This window comes from Daldinia caldariorum (assembly GCF_022478825.1).
Source record: "Daldinia caldariorum strain CBS 122874 unplaced genomic scaffold F4812scaffold_3, whole genome shotgun sequence".
NCBI lineage: Eukaryota > Fungi > Ascomycota > Sordariomycetes > Xylariales > Hypoxylaceae > Daldinia > Daldinia caldariorum.
Window position 1 is genome coordinate 1,886,293 of NW_025953039.1, and position 13,673 is coordinate 1,899,965.

General features: G+C 49.1%; 2 protein-coding genes across 2 annotated transcripts; both read left to right on the top strand.

Annotated features, from left to right (window-relative positions):
* Nucleotides 1-1,026: 1,026 nt before the first annotated feature.
* On the top strand, nucleotides 1,027-3,273 carry F4812DRAFT_277731 (uncharacterized protein). The gene has a single exon (XM_047930977.1). The coding sequence runs from the start codon at nucleotides 1,455-1,457 to the stop codon at nucleotides 3,162-3,164; it is 1,710 nt and encodes a 569-aa protein (XP_047793079.1). The 5' UTR covers nucleotides 1,027-1,454; the 3' UTR covers nucleotides 3,165-3,273.
* A 771-nt stretch (nucleotides 3,274-4,044) lies between these two features.
* On the top strand, nucleotides 4,045-7,730 carry F4812DRAFT_277847 (uncharacterized protein). The gene is made up of 2 exons (XM_047930979.1): nucleotides 4,045-4,096; nucleotides 4,156-7,730. The coding sequence occupies exon 2, from the start codon at nucleotides 4,240-4,242 to the stop codon at nucleotides 7,621-7,623; it is 3,384 nt and encodes a 1,127-aa protein (XP_047793080.1). The 5' UTR covers nucleotides 4,045-4,096; nucleotides 4,156-4,239; the 3' UTR covers nucleotides 7,624-7,730.
* The last annotated feature ends 5,943 nt before the right edge of the window (nucleotides 7,731-13,673 follow it).

The following is a 13,673-nucleotide window of genomic DNA, read 5'->3' on the forward strand; positions in this document are numbered from 1 at the left end:
CTATTGGTAGATCAAAAATCAAGACTTATTATTTATTACAGGCACTTCGATGGGAACTAATGGATGGTTTGAGATAGCTTGGCAATCCCTACCAAATTCATCAACTAAAACGAACACAGCAGTAAAGCAGCTAAGCTAGCGCTCGCGTGCCATTCCATTCTTAGCCACGATATCTGACGATGCATGAGGCCGCACAAAATCCGCTTGCGTACACTATTCATACCTAGCCATAGAGTAGTGTATGAGCTGAATATTATCTCGCTGAAATTTCGACACCAGGCCTCCGACGAACGACGTCGTTCTCGTAGTGTCTCACCCCGGAATATGTCACAACGCCACCACTCGTTCTAACCCACCCCATTGGGTGTAAATGAATTCGTACATTAATACCACTTGTCTCAGATTGTAAGACTTGCGCAATCTATTTCTGCAACTTTCCTCTATATAACCATAATCGGGTATACTTCCGCTACGGAAGAGATACTACCTAATGTAGGGCACGCGGTTAAGCTTTCTGTCAAACGGAACGCATCCCGTTTTCGCACTGTTGTACGAAATTGTAATGAGATTGAAACAGCACGAAGACTTCGAGTATACATAGGTAGCCGGTCGCTTCTGATTGCAATGATTCATTCCTTTGCGTTAACAATTTTATCGAATTAAGGTGTGGCATTGACGCTGATCTAGATGTGGAGAGACATGAAAATATCTTTAGATATCTGCGACGAGACTATCTCATTCCAGCGCAACACTGATTTCGACGTCTAGAAACACAATGTGCTTCGAAAACGCCCATTGTGGCTGAGATGTATGTACACCAGGTTTAAGACTTGTTCATTCCACACACATCGTACACACCGCACACATCGGGTATGGTATATATTACCCAGAGGCAACCGAATCCGGATAAAGAAACCGGAACGGAGACCATCTTCGTGTCCTGTCTATCAGGTCCATTAGGTGCTTACAATTTTTACGACACTGCAAATAACTCATTATCAGGTAGGTAGGTACTTTTCTCAAAAATACAGAACATATAGTCGAACGAGCAGATTAACTCGCTGATTGTAAAGCTCTCCTTTTGGTCTCTTCGAAATCAACAGGTAGGGGGATCTAGTTAATGATGCTTCTTGTTGGGCATTTCGAAGCAGCTGCTTTCAATCATGTTCATTGCAGGCATCTGCCACGCCGTTTTCATTGTTTTCTCCGATTCTATGCTAGTAGGATAGCACTGGAATGCTGTACAGCTCAATGCATTGTCTTATCATTCTGGTATCGAGATCTATTTCTTTCACTCTTTTCATGATTCATCGAGAATGATTCCTATGCTCATTAGTTCTTTCTTCCCGCCCACTGTCGTTTCCCTCCCTAAGAGATATCTATACTGCTAGAAGGAGTGTTGTCACTTTACTTACACTAGCCAAAACGTGCGCCGAGTAAGATTACTTTTCAAGATGGCCGACGGGAAAGTGCAAGATTCGTACATTGGCATAGAGGGCTACGTTGGGGCCACTCACTGGTCAAAGCCATACTATTCTAACCACTACCATGAGAACCCTCCGTCGAATTCTGGAATGCTTGGTCATGTTAATTGCAGTTACTTATCTACTCCCGGCCGGCCACCAACTCTAGAGGCCCTGAAGCAGCACGCCCAGTCTCTAACTTATTTAATATCGACTCTTGCACCGAGCACAATAGGGGCCGAGGCTGACAACGAAAACCTCCCTGCGCAAGATGAACAAGGACAGCCGATACCCAGGGACACGTTCCCAAGGCACCAAGCTTACGACTGGCTAAACAACTTACAGGTCCCTTACGACAATATCGACAAGGCACACAGGATGCCATTGAATAGTTTAGTTAATCTAGTGAAGGAGAACAGTGATAAAGCAGGCGTGATATTCCATTGCCCGCTGACGGAGCTTACACCTGACCTGATCGAGAACGACTATTATCAATTAGTCCGTCCGTTTCAGACCCATATGACGCTGCTTATGCACGCCAACGAGTGCCTGGAGAGACTCGACCATGAGTACTCAGCCATGGGTGGGATACTTGGAATTATCCCCACTGATGCGGAGGAAGTGGTCGAGCACCCAGAGCTCAATAACGTAAAATCAACGTTGATCGGACAGTGGCTCTTGCACACACAACACCTCGTGAGCCGCATGCACGAACTTGAGATTTCTTATGCCAATGCATTAGATCTTCTCGCGAGCGAGGCCATCGTTCCGGCGCAACAGTTGAGCGTACAAGGTCCAGATGGGCGGTCCGGCAGAGAAGTTGTATTCCCGCAGGATCGCTGGATACTTTCCAACTCCGGAGAGGACGTTTTCAATTTTATCCATCAAATGCTTGACAAGAGCGAAGCAAAGGGCGTTTCACGAGATCGCCAGTGGTTCCAGAAGAATGTCGTTGGAGAAACGCTACGGGATGCAGACGAGGAACAAGACCGCCTCCGGGGTATCGCCCACGTTGACCTCCAGACACGGTTTTACCGATTAAGAGGCAGTGGCCACGGTCCCATATTCGTCCTCCCGGCTTTCTCAGACCGCCCGAACACGTCCTACACCAAGGAGATAGAAAGCCGGCCGACGGTGGTTACAATACCAGCACCGTCGAACCCAGACCGGACTTCAGCCTGGGATAGGAGGCATAAGGACATGGACCACAAGAACAAGAAGCTGGAAATTGAGATCTCCCGTCTACGGCTCGACAAGTCTGATCTCGAAACCGCGAGCAAGAGGCAAGAGGATGAGCTGGAGAGATTACAGCATCTCAACAGAATCTACGAAGAAGGCCAAGGCGAGGACTCGGCAAAGACGGTGGCAAGAATATTAGCAATCGAGACGGAAAGAGACGGCCTCCGCGCCAAGTTCGAAGAGGGCGCCGCAGAACGGAACCAGCTGAAGGCAGAGCTGGCCGCGTACAAGCGAGCACGGCAACCCATACAGGTGAAGGCTCCCGCGGGAGTCACCTTGACCGACGACGGCTACCTGGTGCCCGAGACTCTACTTGGGCAGTACGAGGAACGCACGTCGGTAATGGCGTCTGCCAAGCAAGGAGTCCAGCGGGTTAGAAACGTACTCGAAAGCCTTGCTCAGAGGGGACAGATAAGTCGGGAGGACTTTGGCTGGATGGAGCAGATTGCCGACTGTAATTAATCCGAACCCAGCTCTACGGAGAAAAGGGGGGAGGCTTGCATTGCGAGCATTTTGGCCACGATATTGTTTCCGGTTGTTAGTTCACCAGATGGATTTGGCATTGGAGGGTACTTTTGTTTCTTGGTTTAGTTAGAGGAGATATAATAGAATTTTATTCTGCCTTTCTCTTCACTATTCCGTAATATGTATGTACTAGGTATATACTAGGAGGTATGTACCTAACATAATGTGGAGATATTTAGATGTTGGTTCGACCAATGGATTTTACTGTAGTGACGCTGCGTGCTCGTGCAGTATGGAATTGCGAATTACGCGTCGTGCTGATCTAGCGAGAGTCGATCTCCGTCAAATGATGGCTCTGATTTTGGGTCCTTCTCGGGAAATCCCGTTCTATTGATTCTTTTTCGGGAGACGTTGCCCCGACAACCAACTTTCAACCCCTCCAAACATGAGCTTTCCGGTGCTACCCTGAGATGCAACCGGTGATCAAGAAAAATCAGGAAAAGATGAAAGAATTATAATAAGAAAATTTGCGTTATAGGGCAATATATCGATCTCATGTGGCTATTTGAACTATTTGTGATATTAATCTCATCTTTTGAAACGGCGACTCTGGTCTCCCGTCGGCTTGCTAAACATTGTTTGGTTCCTAAAACAAGGTCACAAGCTTTTGTTTGTATGACAAGCATACGAAGTGTGGTACAATACCAAAAAAAAAAAGAGATCCCCCGCCATAATCCATAATCTGGAGCATCTATCTATCTGTCTTGTACCTCTAGGCCAAATAACAAGACCCTTACGTTGTTGCTCCGTGCTCTTCACCTAACCCTGCGGCTTGAGACAGCTCATCACTCATTCCCCGCCCCGGCTTGTCTTGAATCGTGAAACCTTTAGAAGGTAGTCTTGCCTTTAGGTCATGACTTGAAGATTAGGTCTTGTGGGGTTCGCGTTATAGTCGTCGACTTACACCTTTCTAATCTATTGTTCGCAGGCTTCTGGATGCGATCGACAGGCCAAGCTACCTAAGGTACCTAAGGTAGACGATGCTTTCCACAGGGTTGAGCTAGGTAGAGCGATGAATTATTCCTTCGGGACAACACCGATGTTTGCTAGCGCTATTTTAAAAGCGTCGCGGGTGACGGCAGGTATCCGGTATCTGATACTCGTCACGGCTTGGACGCGGTTCGCGACACTCGGTGTAGCTCAGACATTGCCGTTGCCATATTTCCCCACGAGCATTTTCATTCCAGAACCGAAACCTCCGCCAGCTCAAGACAATGCGACTATCAATGTCGCATACATATTCTCGCCCCAAGGAGATTGGGTCAACCTATTAGCGCTGAACTTTTCGGGCAACCTCCGGGCTTCATCGTTGCCGCTCCAAACCTTGTCGTCAAACGTACCCTTCCTAGATACGAAGAACACCGCATTCATACCGTCGCTTGCGGACAATGGATCTCTTATCGTCTACGCCGGCGACTGTTCATCGCCAGCGAGTTCCGAAATATGGACGTTCAACCCGTCTCCTAACGACGGCGCATCGTCATCTTGGATCAAAGCGAGTACCACGCTAGCGACGAAGGCAGATAATGTTCAAGTAGGGCCAAGTTTCCTGGGGACTGGTTTTAGTTTTTCAAATACCCTGGCGCCCGTACTATCGCCGGCGAACACTTACGTATATGGCGGAATGTGTCCCAATGCGACTGCTATTGGAACCTCAGCACAGCAAAAAGCCACCTATTCAAACCAAATGATTAAGATCGCGCCGTCAGCAACCGACGCGGGAGACTTTACGGTCGGCCCAATTTCCAGCGATGGCCCTCCAGTGCCCGAGGCTGGCTTCACTTTTACCGGCTTGTCTCCCTCCGTATCCAACCGAACAGGAATACTTACCCAGCAGATCAACTATGTACTACTAGGCGGCCATACGGAGACCGCTTTTATAAACATGAGTACAGTCGCAATTTGGAGCTTGCCGGAGGAAAGCTGGAATTTCATCTCAGATATTAGCGTAGGCAGTTCGGGTTCCAACACCGAACTTGCGGTCAAAAGCAACGATATAGACAAAATAGACAGTCGATCTGGTCATACAGCAGTGCTGAGCGAGGATGGAACTTCTTTGATCGTTTTAGGGGGATGGGTTGGAGACTTAACTCAAGCTGCCTCGCCGCAACTGGCTATTCTCAACATCGGGACGAGTTACGGCGGTAATGGGGAGTGGCATTGGTCTGTTCCGGACGTTCAACCACCAGGACCGGGATTATATGGCCATGGCGCGGCGCTACTACCTGGAAACATCATGATGGTCTACGGAGGTTATAACATATCACCGTCCGAAACCACAGCTAAAAGACAAGCCTCTGGCAGCAATAACTTGCCCATGTTCCTCAATCTCACGTCGATGAGCTGGTCTAACGACTATACGAACCCAGACTTTTCCGGATCAAATACAGATGACAGCTCAAGTGGTGGCGATAGCGATGTCGGCACACGCCTGGGAATTGGACTAGGAGTTGGTCTTGGGTTTGTAGCCATTATTATAGCCATATTACTATTCCTCTTATACCGCCGCCGAAAACGCCACACACGCGCGATCCGAGACTCCGCCATTCGCGCCCTCGCCCAGGACACCTCGCGCTTCTTACCTCACGACGACGAAATGATGGAGCAAGATCACCCCGGCGGGGTTTGGTACACAGGTGGCCCCGACCCGTATCTACGCGGGAACCGCTCGCTCGGCTACCAGAGCCTACGCGCCAGCGCGGACAACGGCCCGCAGCCGTCATGGTACGGCGGCACGCCGCCGGCAAGGAAACCGCTGCCCCGCCGGAACACATACGACCCGCCGTCGGGCGTGATCCACCCCATCATCGAAGCCGATGAGGACGCCCACGACGGCGACATCACAAGCGAGCCCGTCAGCCCTGTCCGCGACGTGAGCAATACCACCGACGGCAGACGGGACTCCGACCCTTTCCTCACGCCGACGACGCAGGAGAACCCGATCTCGTTCCCGCCGTCCAACCGCGCTTCGATCACGCCGAGCCCCGAGGAGCGCCGTCTTACTACCGATCCCGAGGTCCAGGATTGGATGACGGATGTCGAGGCCATGGACGCGTTGCTAAGTAGTCGCGCCGCGCCGCGCATGTCGGCGTGCGCTTCCGGGCAGCAGAACTCCCCGGCGCGGCGCGGCCCCGACGACTCGCGAACAGAAAGCAGCGTCTCCGAGACCAACCGCAGCAGCCTCGGCGTCAGCCGCTCGGAGTCAGTCCGCTCGGTGCTGCGTTCGGGACTCGGCATCGCGGCCGCCGCTCTGGGCGCTTCATCATCAGCACCAGCACCAGCAGCGGCAGCACCCGCAAACGACGAAAACCGCGGCGGGAGCAGCGGCTCGTCGAGCTCGGCGCCCAGCTACAACACGGCGCGGAGCAGCTTCGCGGCGCTGCAAGCCGAAGGGCCGGTTCTGCTGATGGGGCGAGTCAGCCGGGACGAGTACGAGGCGGCGCCGGGGAGTCCCAGCAAGAACAAGCCGCGGCGCAGCTGGCTCGGGAGTCTGCGGCGGGTGCTCAACGGTGGGGCGAGTCCGCCCGAGACGCCGGACAGGGAGAAGCAGCTGGACGACGAGGGCTTCGCGGCGGGCGCGAATGGTTACGATATGCCGCGGGGTGGCGGTCTGAGCGAGATCGCGGCTGGGGGCTTGCTGCGCAGGAAGAGCGGGAGGGGGGATTGGGAAGGCATGGGGGAGAGGTATGACGGGAGGGGGAAAGGTAGGGTTGCAACGGGTGGTTCGAGTTACCAGGAGCGCGGGACGGCGGTGGCAGAAGACGATGATGACGAGGAGTGGGATATCGAAAAGGCCGTTGAGAAGCGGCTCGTGCAGGTCATGTTCACGGTGCCTAGAGAGCCCTTGCGCGTGGTCAACGCCGAGCCCGACGCGGAGAGCGGCAAGGACGTCGCGGTGGCGGTTACCAGTCAGGAGGCGGATCGGGAACAGGACATAACAGAAAGTCACCAGGCGCCCGTTGTGGCGGTAGAAGAGCACGATCTCGGCACTCTGCTTTTGAGCCCGATCGAAGACGAGGATGATGATATAAGGCTAGCCGAAGCCAGGGAAGCAGAGCAGCAGATCCTGCGCGAAGTAGGCGAGGAGCTAGACGCCGAATGGAAGCGCAGTGCTGCGGAGAGAGGCAGACAGCCGCCGGCTACTCCGACACATCGCACGCCGGTATCGTTGCGAGAAGAAGGCCTGCGCTTGCTGGGCGCCGCGGCGCCGGGAAGCGAGTCCCGGAAGAGGAAGCCGTCGCGGTCGCCGGTGGTCGACCCGGACGGGGACGTGTTTTCCGCGCAAGCGGTGCGGCTGGAGCGGCCGCGGACAAAAGTCCTGGCGATGGTGGAGAGCCTCGAAAGCCTACATAAGAAGAGCCACGAGAGCAGTCCGGCCGTGTCCCCGACGCGATGACAGGGTCCATCTGGTATCAAACCGTACATTAGGTACCTAAAGTTAGGTACTACTTTACGCCGTTATGTGTAACGTCGGCGGGATTAGGGAGTCGGGAACGAACGGAGTTACGAAAGCGTCAGGGAGAGGCATTAGCGGACCATCGTTTGGCAAAAGGCGTTGGGTTGAAATCGCGTTTGTGTTTGGTTTTATTTGTTACTACTAAGCTGGGAGAATGGGCGCATCGAATATTCCCTCCCCCTCGGGTTCGGGGACTGGAACTGGAAGTGGAAGTAGAGATAGGGGTTTACGTACGTACGTATTACTGCGATGCGTTGTCGCGAATAGGATTTGTTTAATTAAGAAAAAATACCCGCTTTCGTTTGATCATGTTTCATCCATAGTTGTTCTGAGTGTCACAGAGAAATAGTTATACAACTAATTGCTCCTCAAGGGGCTAGCTAAGTGCATCTATATGTGACCATAGAAAGTAAGGCCCTCGTTTCTCTCCTTCATTTACTGATATCGATACTACTGTATGTCTCGTGGATATGGGTTCCAAGGGATGAGGTTAAGTATTATATATTAATTAGCTAACCCAGGCTTTGAACCAACAAGTTGGGGGCTCTGTTATAACTTATCCCGACCTACTCTCCTATGATTAGATTGGGCAATTAGTATATATTAGTTCCTCTCGTGTTTGAAGGCTACTGTATTTAGAAACCACATTTTTGCGTTAAACATGGAACAGAACTATGGGGTTTCCTCTGAGCTTCGAGACAGGTGTCTCGACTCCTAATACCAGTACACAATGTGATAGTTTAGGATAGATTTTTCTATGTCTTACATTCTTAAAAAGATCTAACGCAGTTTCGCTTCACGTTAGATGAGACGTCGTGGTTTCTCACGTTTACACGAACAACACGCGACTAGAATATATACGCGAATTCGGGGTTCACGATTCGCAGTTGTTCTACGTCGTACAGACCACCGGCCGCGTTACCGCAGCAAGGCGAGAAACGGCGCGCAACAGAGGGTTGTGTCTGTACGCTCCCGGCAGCCAACGCAATCGGTCGTACTTTTTTTCGATAGGTCAATTATCTCAGAGGACGGAGAATTGGGACCTGCAGTAGGCGAGTTCTTCTGTCGGCTTTCTCTACCGTAGTCGTTATTAGCCATGGAGAGGATACCTTAGGTTAGGTATAATACATATTATCTCGAGGAGGCCTGTGGAACCTATTTGTCACCAAATCTGCTTCAACCCAGATTTTCGATATACTGGCTGCATGAGCCCAACATAGAAGGGTATTATTTAGCGTGCGTTTTCAGCTGGCCCAATGAAGACTAAAATGACAGTATCATGTCTGCTTACCTCGAAGAAGTAAGACTTAGCTCAAAGCTTCACCAGTGGCGCAGCCTGTACTCGCGGTATACAGTGTATAATCTACGAGGCGTGTTGCTTGCGTGCCCCTATCACCTAAGCTTTATTCGGTTGCTATGTCCACAACCGCCACTGGCGCTCACCACTTTGCGCAAAATCTTGACGCTTAGCGAAATTGCATCTTAGGAAGTTTAGCGCTAATGCGGTTTAAACCAAGACGCGTACTTAAGGCTGCATCAAATGGGTCCAAAGTAGTGTACGACGGGTATGTATCTGAACGATCTGGTCTGGCCGGATGTAATGTAATAGCCAATCTAGAGCGATTAAGGCTAGCATGAAGAGGCCTTAATAACACCAAGGAGACCACTCTGTCTCTTGTCAAAGGGTATGAAGTGGATAGAAGACTCCTCGAATATCGATTTAGAGAAGGACTACCTCTATAGGAGTAAAAAAAACGAAGCGTGGGGGTCTATGTTATTAGGGAACGCTGCACATATCAATGCAGCCACCCTGGCGGAAGGCGTCTTTCCAGAGCGCCTTTTCAACGGAAGTCGACAAATGAAGTGAGCCGATGGGTATTTTTCATGGTCTTTGCTCATTGAGATCTTCAGGTGTCTCTTGATTTAAAACGGCTTCGGCGTGGCAAGTTAATATAAGTTTGAAGAACAGCCAAGTTTTTCAGTCCAATGCTTTTGATATAACATGCAATAATCACGATTGGCGATAGTGACGATCCCATATGCGCGTCGACGTGTTCATCAGAGGAACCTTGAAGCTCTATGTAGGCGTCCATGTATTAAGTAGAAGTCAGGACGTATGAATAATCGCAGAGATTAGCAGTCTAACACGTCGGGGGCTGAGGATGTGGGATCTATGAAAGTATGGAATCGGGCGATCATCATCTCAGGGGTGCTAAAAAGCATCAATCGCGTAAATCTGAAGAGGTTCCGGAGAATTGGATAGACCTAGTAAGCCAATAACGCTCCGTCTGTACCTGTCGATTCTTGAGGCGTCTTACACACTAAAACGCTTCACTTAATTTTTACTGGTCCTAGTTGCAACCTGTTCGAGCTCGAGCTTTACGCTAGGGCTGGCCCGGACGCGTCCGTTTTAAAATTACCTGAAGATAAGAGACACGTCTTGACAGAAATTTAACGTTAGCAACTCACATTCAGGGGGCCTAGTGATGATGTCGGAGAACAAGGACAAACCGTCGACCCGGGCACTGCTACTGAACTTACCGATGCGGCTCAAGTTGTATCCGAGCATTCATCCTTGGTCAACCTAGAAACTAACTGGTAATTAACTAATAATATGCTGCTATTAACCCGTTCAGGGTTTTACTATGTGGGGTATGTCAGCTGAAAAAGCTGCCAAGAAGACAAAGAGGTGTTTCGTACATGTACCTACTCCCCTTGACGATCTACGACCCCCAGAGTGTATATATATATATCAGTTGATCTACGATTTCGAAGCCAAGGTCAATTACTGGTTGTCAACATGGAGATACTCACTCCATGAAGGATGGGAATATCAATTTCGGATAAGATGCTTCTAGATCTGCTTGTGCGGTCGAAGGTGGTAACTTGACCCATTGGAGGTGGTTGGTTTGAGAGTAACACATTGGAGGGGTGTCGAAGCGTTAGGTATCTATATCACCTTTGTACAGATATGTAAAAGTAGAGATCTCTCAGCTTAACTGTGGAATTCCATCGGAACTCACTATCGTTCTAACCTGCATGCGTTGTGTTCGTTGCATTATCAATACCCCCGGTCTAAAATCGGAACAAAAGGATGCGTCTCGGATTCACATGCGGAGGCGGTGGACAAGTCCATCCCGAACAGGAAGGCCATAAGTTGAGATAGGTAGCTTCAAAGTGTCATAGATTTTCGGTGATAAGATCTGGCTAAGTAAGGAATTCCCTCTTTTGTTTATATTGTAGGTTAGTTTCTGAAAATGCGGGAATAAAACTTACTTAATATTGTCTGAGTAGATTTATGAGAATTGTTTCTCGAATGAAGCCATCGTCGTCAAAATTGGGACTGAGTCGATACCCGCGCAGTGAGAAGCACCTCCAAGTAGCTAGCAATGCAGTATTATGACGCGAGATGCAGATCTACACCTTAGATTTGTTTTTAGACGACGCATCCCTGTTGAGGGACCTGCGACTCTGGCACCACCTTCAACCGACTTCTGTTCTTTTCGATGCCATGTGCGGGTGCGTAACGGGATTCAAATTCCAAGATTTCGCAGCGATACCCGGAGACCAGGAGGGGCTGGCATCAAAGCCGGTCATGCGTAAGTGAAGGACGTCTAAGCTAGTGGTTGTTGTGCATCGTGCCGCATGAGGGTGAGATACTATGTATGGGAGTGCTCATGATCACCTCATTCTTCCTATCTATGGTATTGTGGGGGAGGGGCGGTAAGGAAAGCAAACCCATCTCCCATAGTACAACCCCAGCTAGCCTCTTGTTTTTATATCCCTAGCACAGATTATGCATGGTGGTATGGTGCCGTTGCCTTTTAACGACGAGTTGGTCGGTAAATGCGGCCTGTTATATTCCAAGTCGACCAGAGACCAATGTTTAGATCGACGAGGTAGGTAGATTAGGGAGATATAGGATGAGCAAAGAGGGGATAAGGGAATGATGGAATAAATAAAGAAATAAAAATAAGCCAACTCCCGTTTATTGTCTGAAGTCCCTGTTGACTGATGGATGTACTTTACGCTATTATGTGCGCATTACACAAGCCTCGAGGCTTGCATCGTCCGTAATGCCGCGTAGCCCCCAAAAGCTAAAAAAGTTCGGCAAACCAATGCGAGATGCAGACGTGATCGGCTATTTACAGCCATCCCGTATTGCTCACTCGAGGGGGGTTTGCAGATATAGTGCGATAGACGAAGTCGAGTGATACGAGCAATTGAGCAATCACAGGGGACTCTAGCATAAATAAAGTACAAGGGGTTTTGGAGACCATCCGATTTGAGATTCGGGCATCCGACAGTGTGGGGTGATTTGCGTAACTCGGAAGTTTCACGAGATGCTTGGGTCTGAGAAGTGGTTCTTTTACGACTTTCCGTCGATACCGAGTAGCACGTACACCTCTCTGGCCTGTGAGCGGCTCAACCCACTTTCGCGAGAAACCATGACCTGGATTGGTTTCTACATAACTAACCTAAGCTAGTATGCTGGCATCGTATACTACGTAGGCTTTCTTATACGGACCGCCTCACTCGCTCTTAGATGTCTAGCCGAATGCCGTTACGGAGGTTGCGAAGCAACGACAAATATTTGATCCTCAATTATTCCGAAAATAGTCTGCATGGATGCTAACGCATGAGTTGTCGAGTAGCGAGTTAAACCCATCATCAACTAGGGAAGTGAAATTTTGAAGAATTTGTTTGATGCTTACCTATAGATATAGAGAAAAATAAAGAAGCTGATAATAATGCTCTCATATTCGACAGCAAGTAAAGAGGCAAGGAGGTAACGTGAATAAGTATTTGAACTAAGTACGAAGTAAGCGAGAGCTAATAACGCGCGGCGCTGCGGTTGGGTAGAAGCAGCCAGAGTGCCCACGCGCATGGCACGAGGCAGTAGAAATAAATAATAAGCCTCTGAGCTTAGCTCGCGGTTTGTGCGCTACCAAGTTGAAACAGTGGCATCTCGTATCAAAATCCCCATCCCAAAGGGTCCTAGCTCAAGCCTCAAGGAAGTTCCTGCGCAGCTGCGAGCTAGACACAAATATATGAAAAATGTAGCAATTTGAAATGTGCCGCCTGGCCGCGAGGTTAAGTGAGATTACAGAAGAAGAAAAAAACCCTAGTCCGGGAATGAGCGGAAATCCTTTCGGCACCGTGGTAATGGTATTAGATAAGGTATGTACGTATTTTAAATGCAAGAGGTTACTAGTAGGATACTAGTAATAAATACAACTGGTCGGTTCGATAATACACTATGTAAATAAATGTTTTTTAAGCCTGGGGATATGGATGACAATCTCATATGAGGTTATGTTTAGTTGAATATTCAAGAGATAAACCGTACTATAGTACGTAGTAATAGTAGTAGTGTATTTAGGCCATGATCCACTCTGCCAGAGGTATAGCAACTAACGACCAGTAAATTCGATGGTAGCTTTGTCCTTTGAAACTGCCAACGGATCCAATGAACTGCAAGTAACGCAGCTCAATGCTTGGCTGGCGGCACCTACAAGATACGTAGTTCTTTAGGTAACACAATGGATAGGTATCAGGTTAGGTACCTAGGCAGGCACCTAAACTAGGTACCTAAGTAGACTGTTACCTAGAACAACAAGCCTCGAAGTTAGTTGATAGATTGGGCCGAAACAATCGTCTAATCCCAAAACGGTAGTCATTTATATGCTTCGTGCGCATTTTAGGAGGCTTACATTTTACACGGTCTACATTATCTTCACAAGATCTTGAATTTGATGCTCCGGTTAAAAATCTAATTCGCCATTTCCAGAATTCTTCTTAGCCTACTGCGTATTAGTTTCTTCATTCCAAATTCATCTGTTACCCCCCAACTTTTCTGCTTTCTCCCTCTTCTTCTTTCTGTTTCCCTTTTCAACGACAGATTCGACGCTATTCCATCTTACTCTGTTTCTAATACCTTTTTTTTCTTGAAATCATTCGTTATTCGTTGGTTTAAAGCCTTTAAGTTT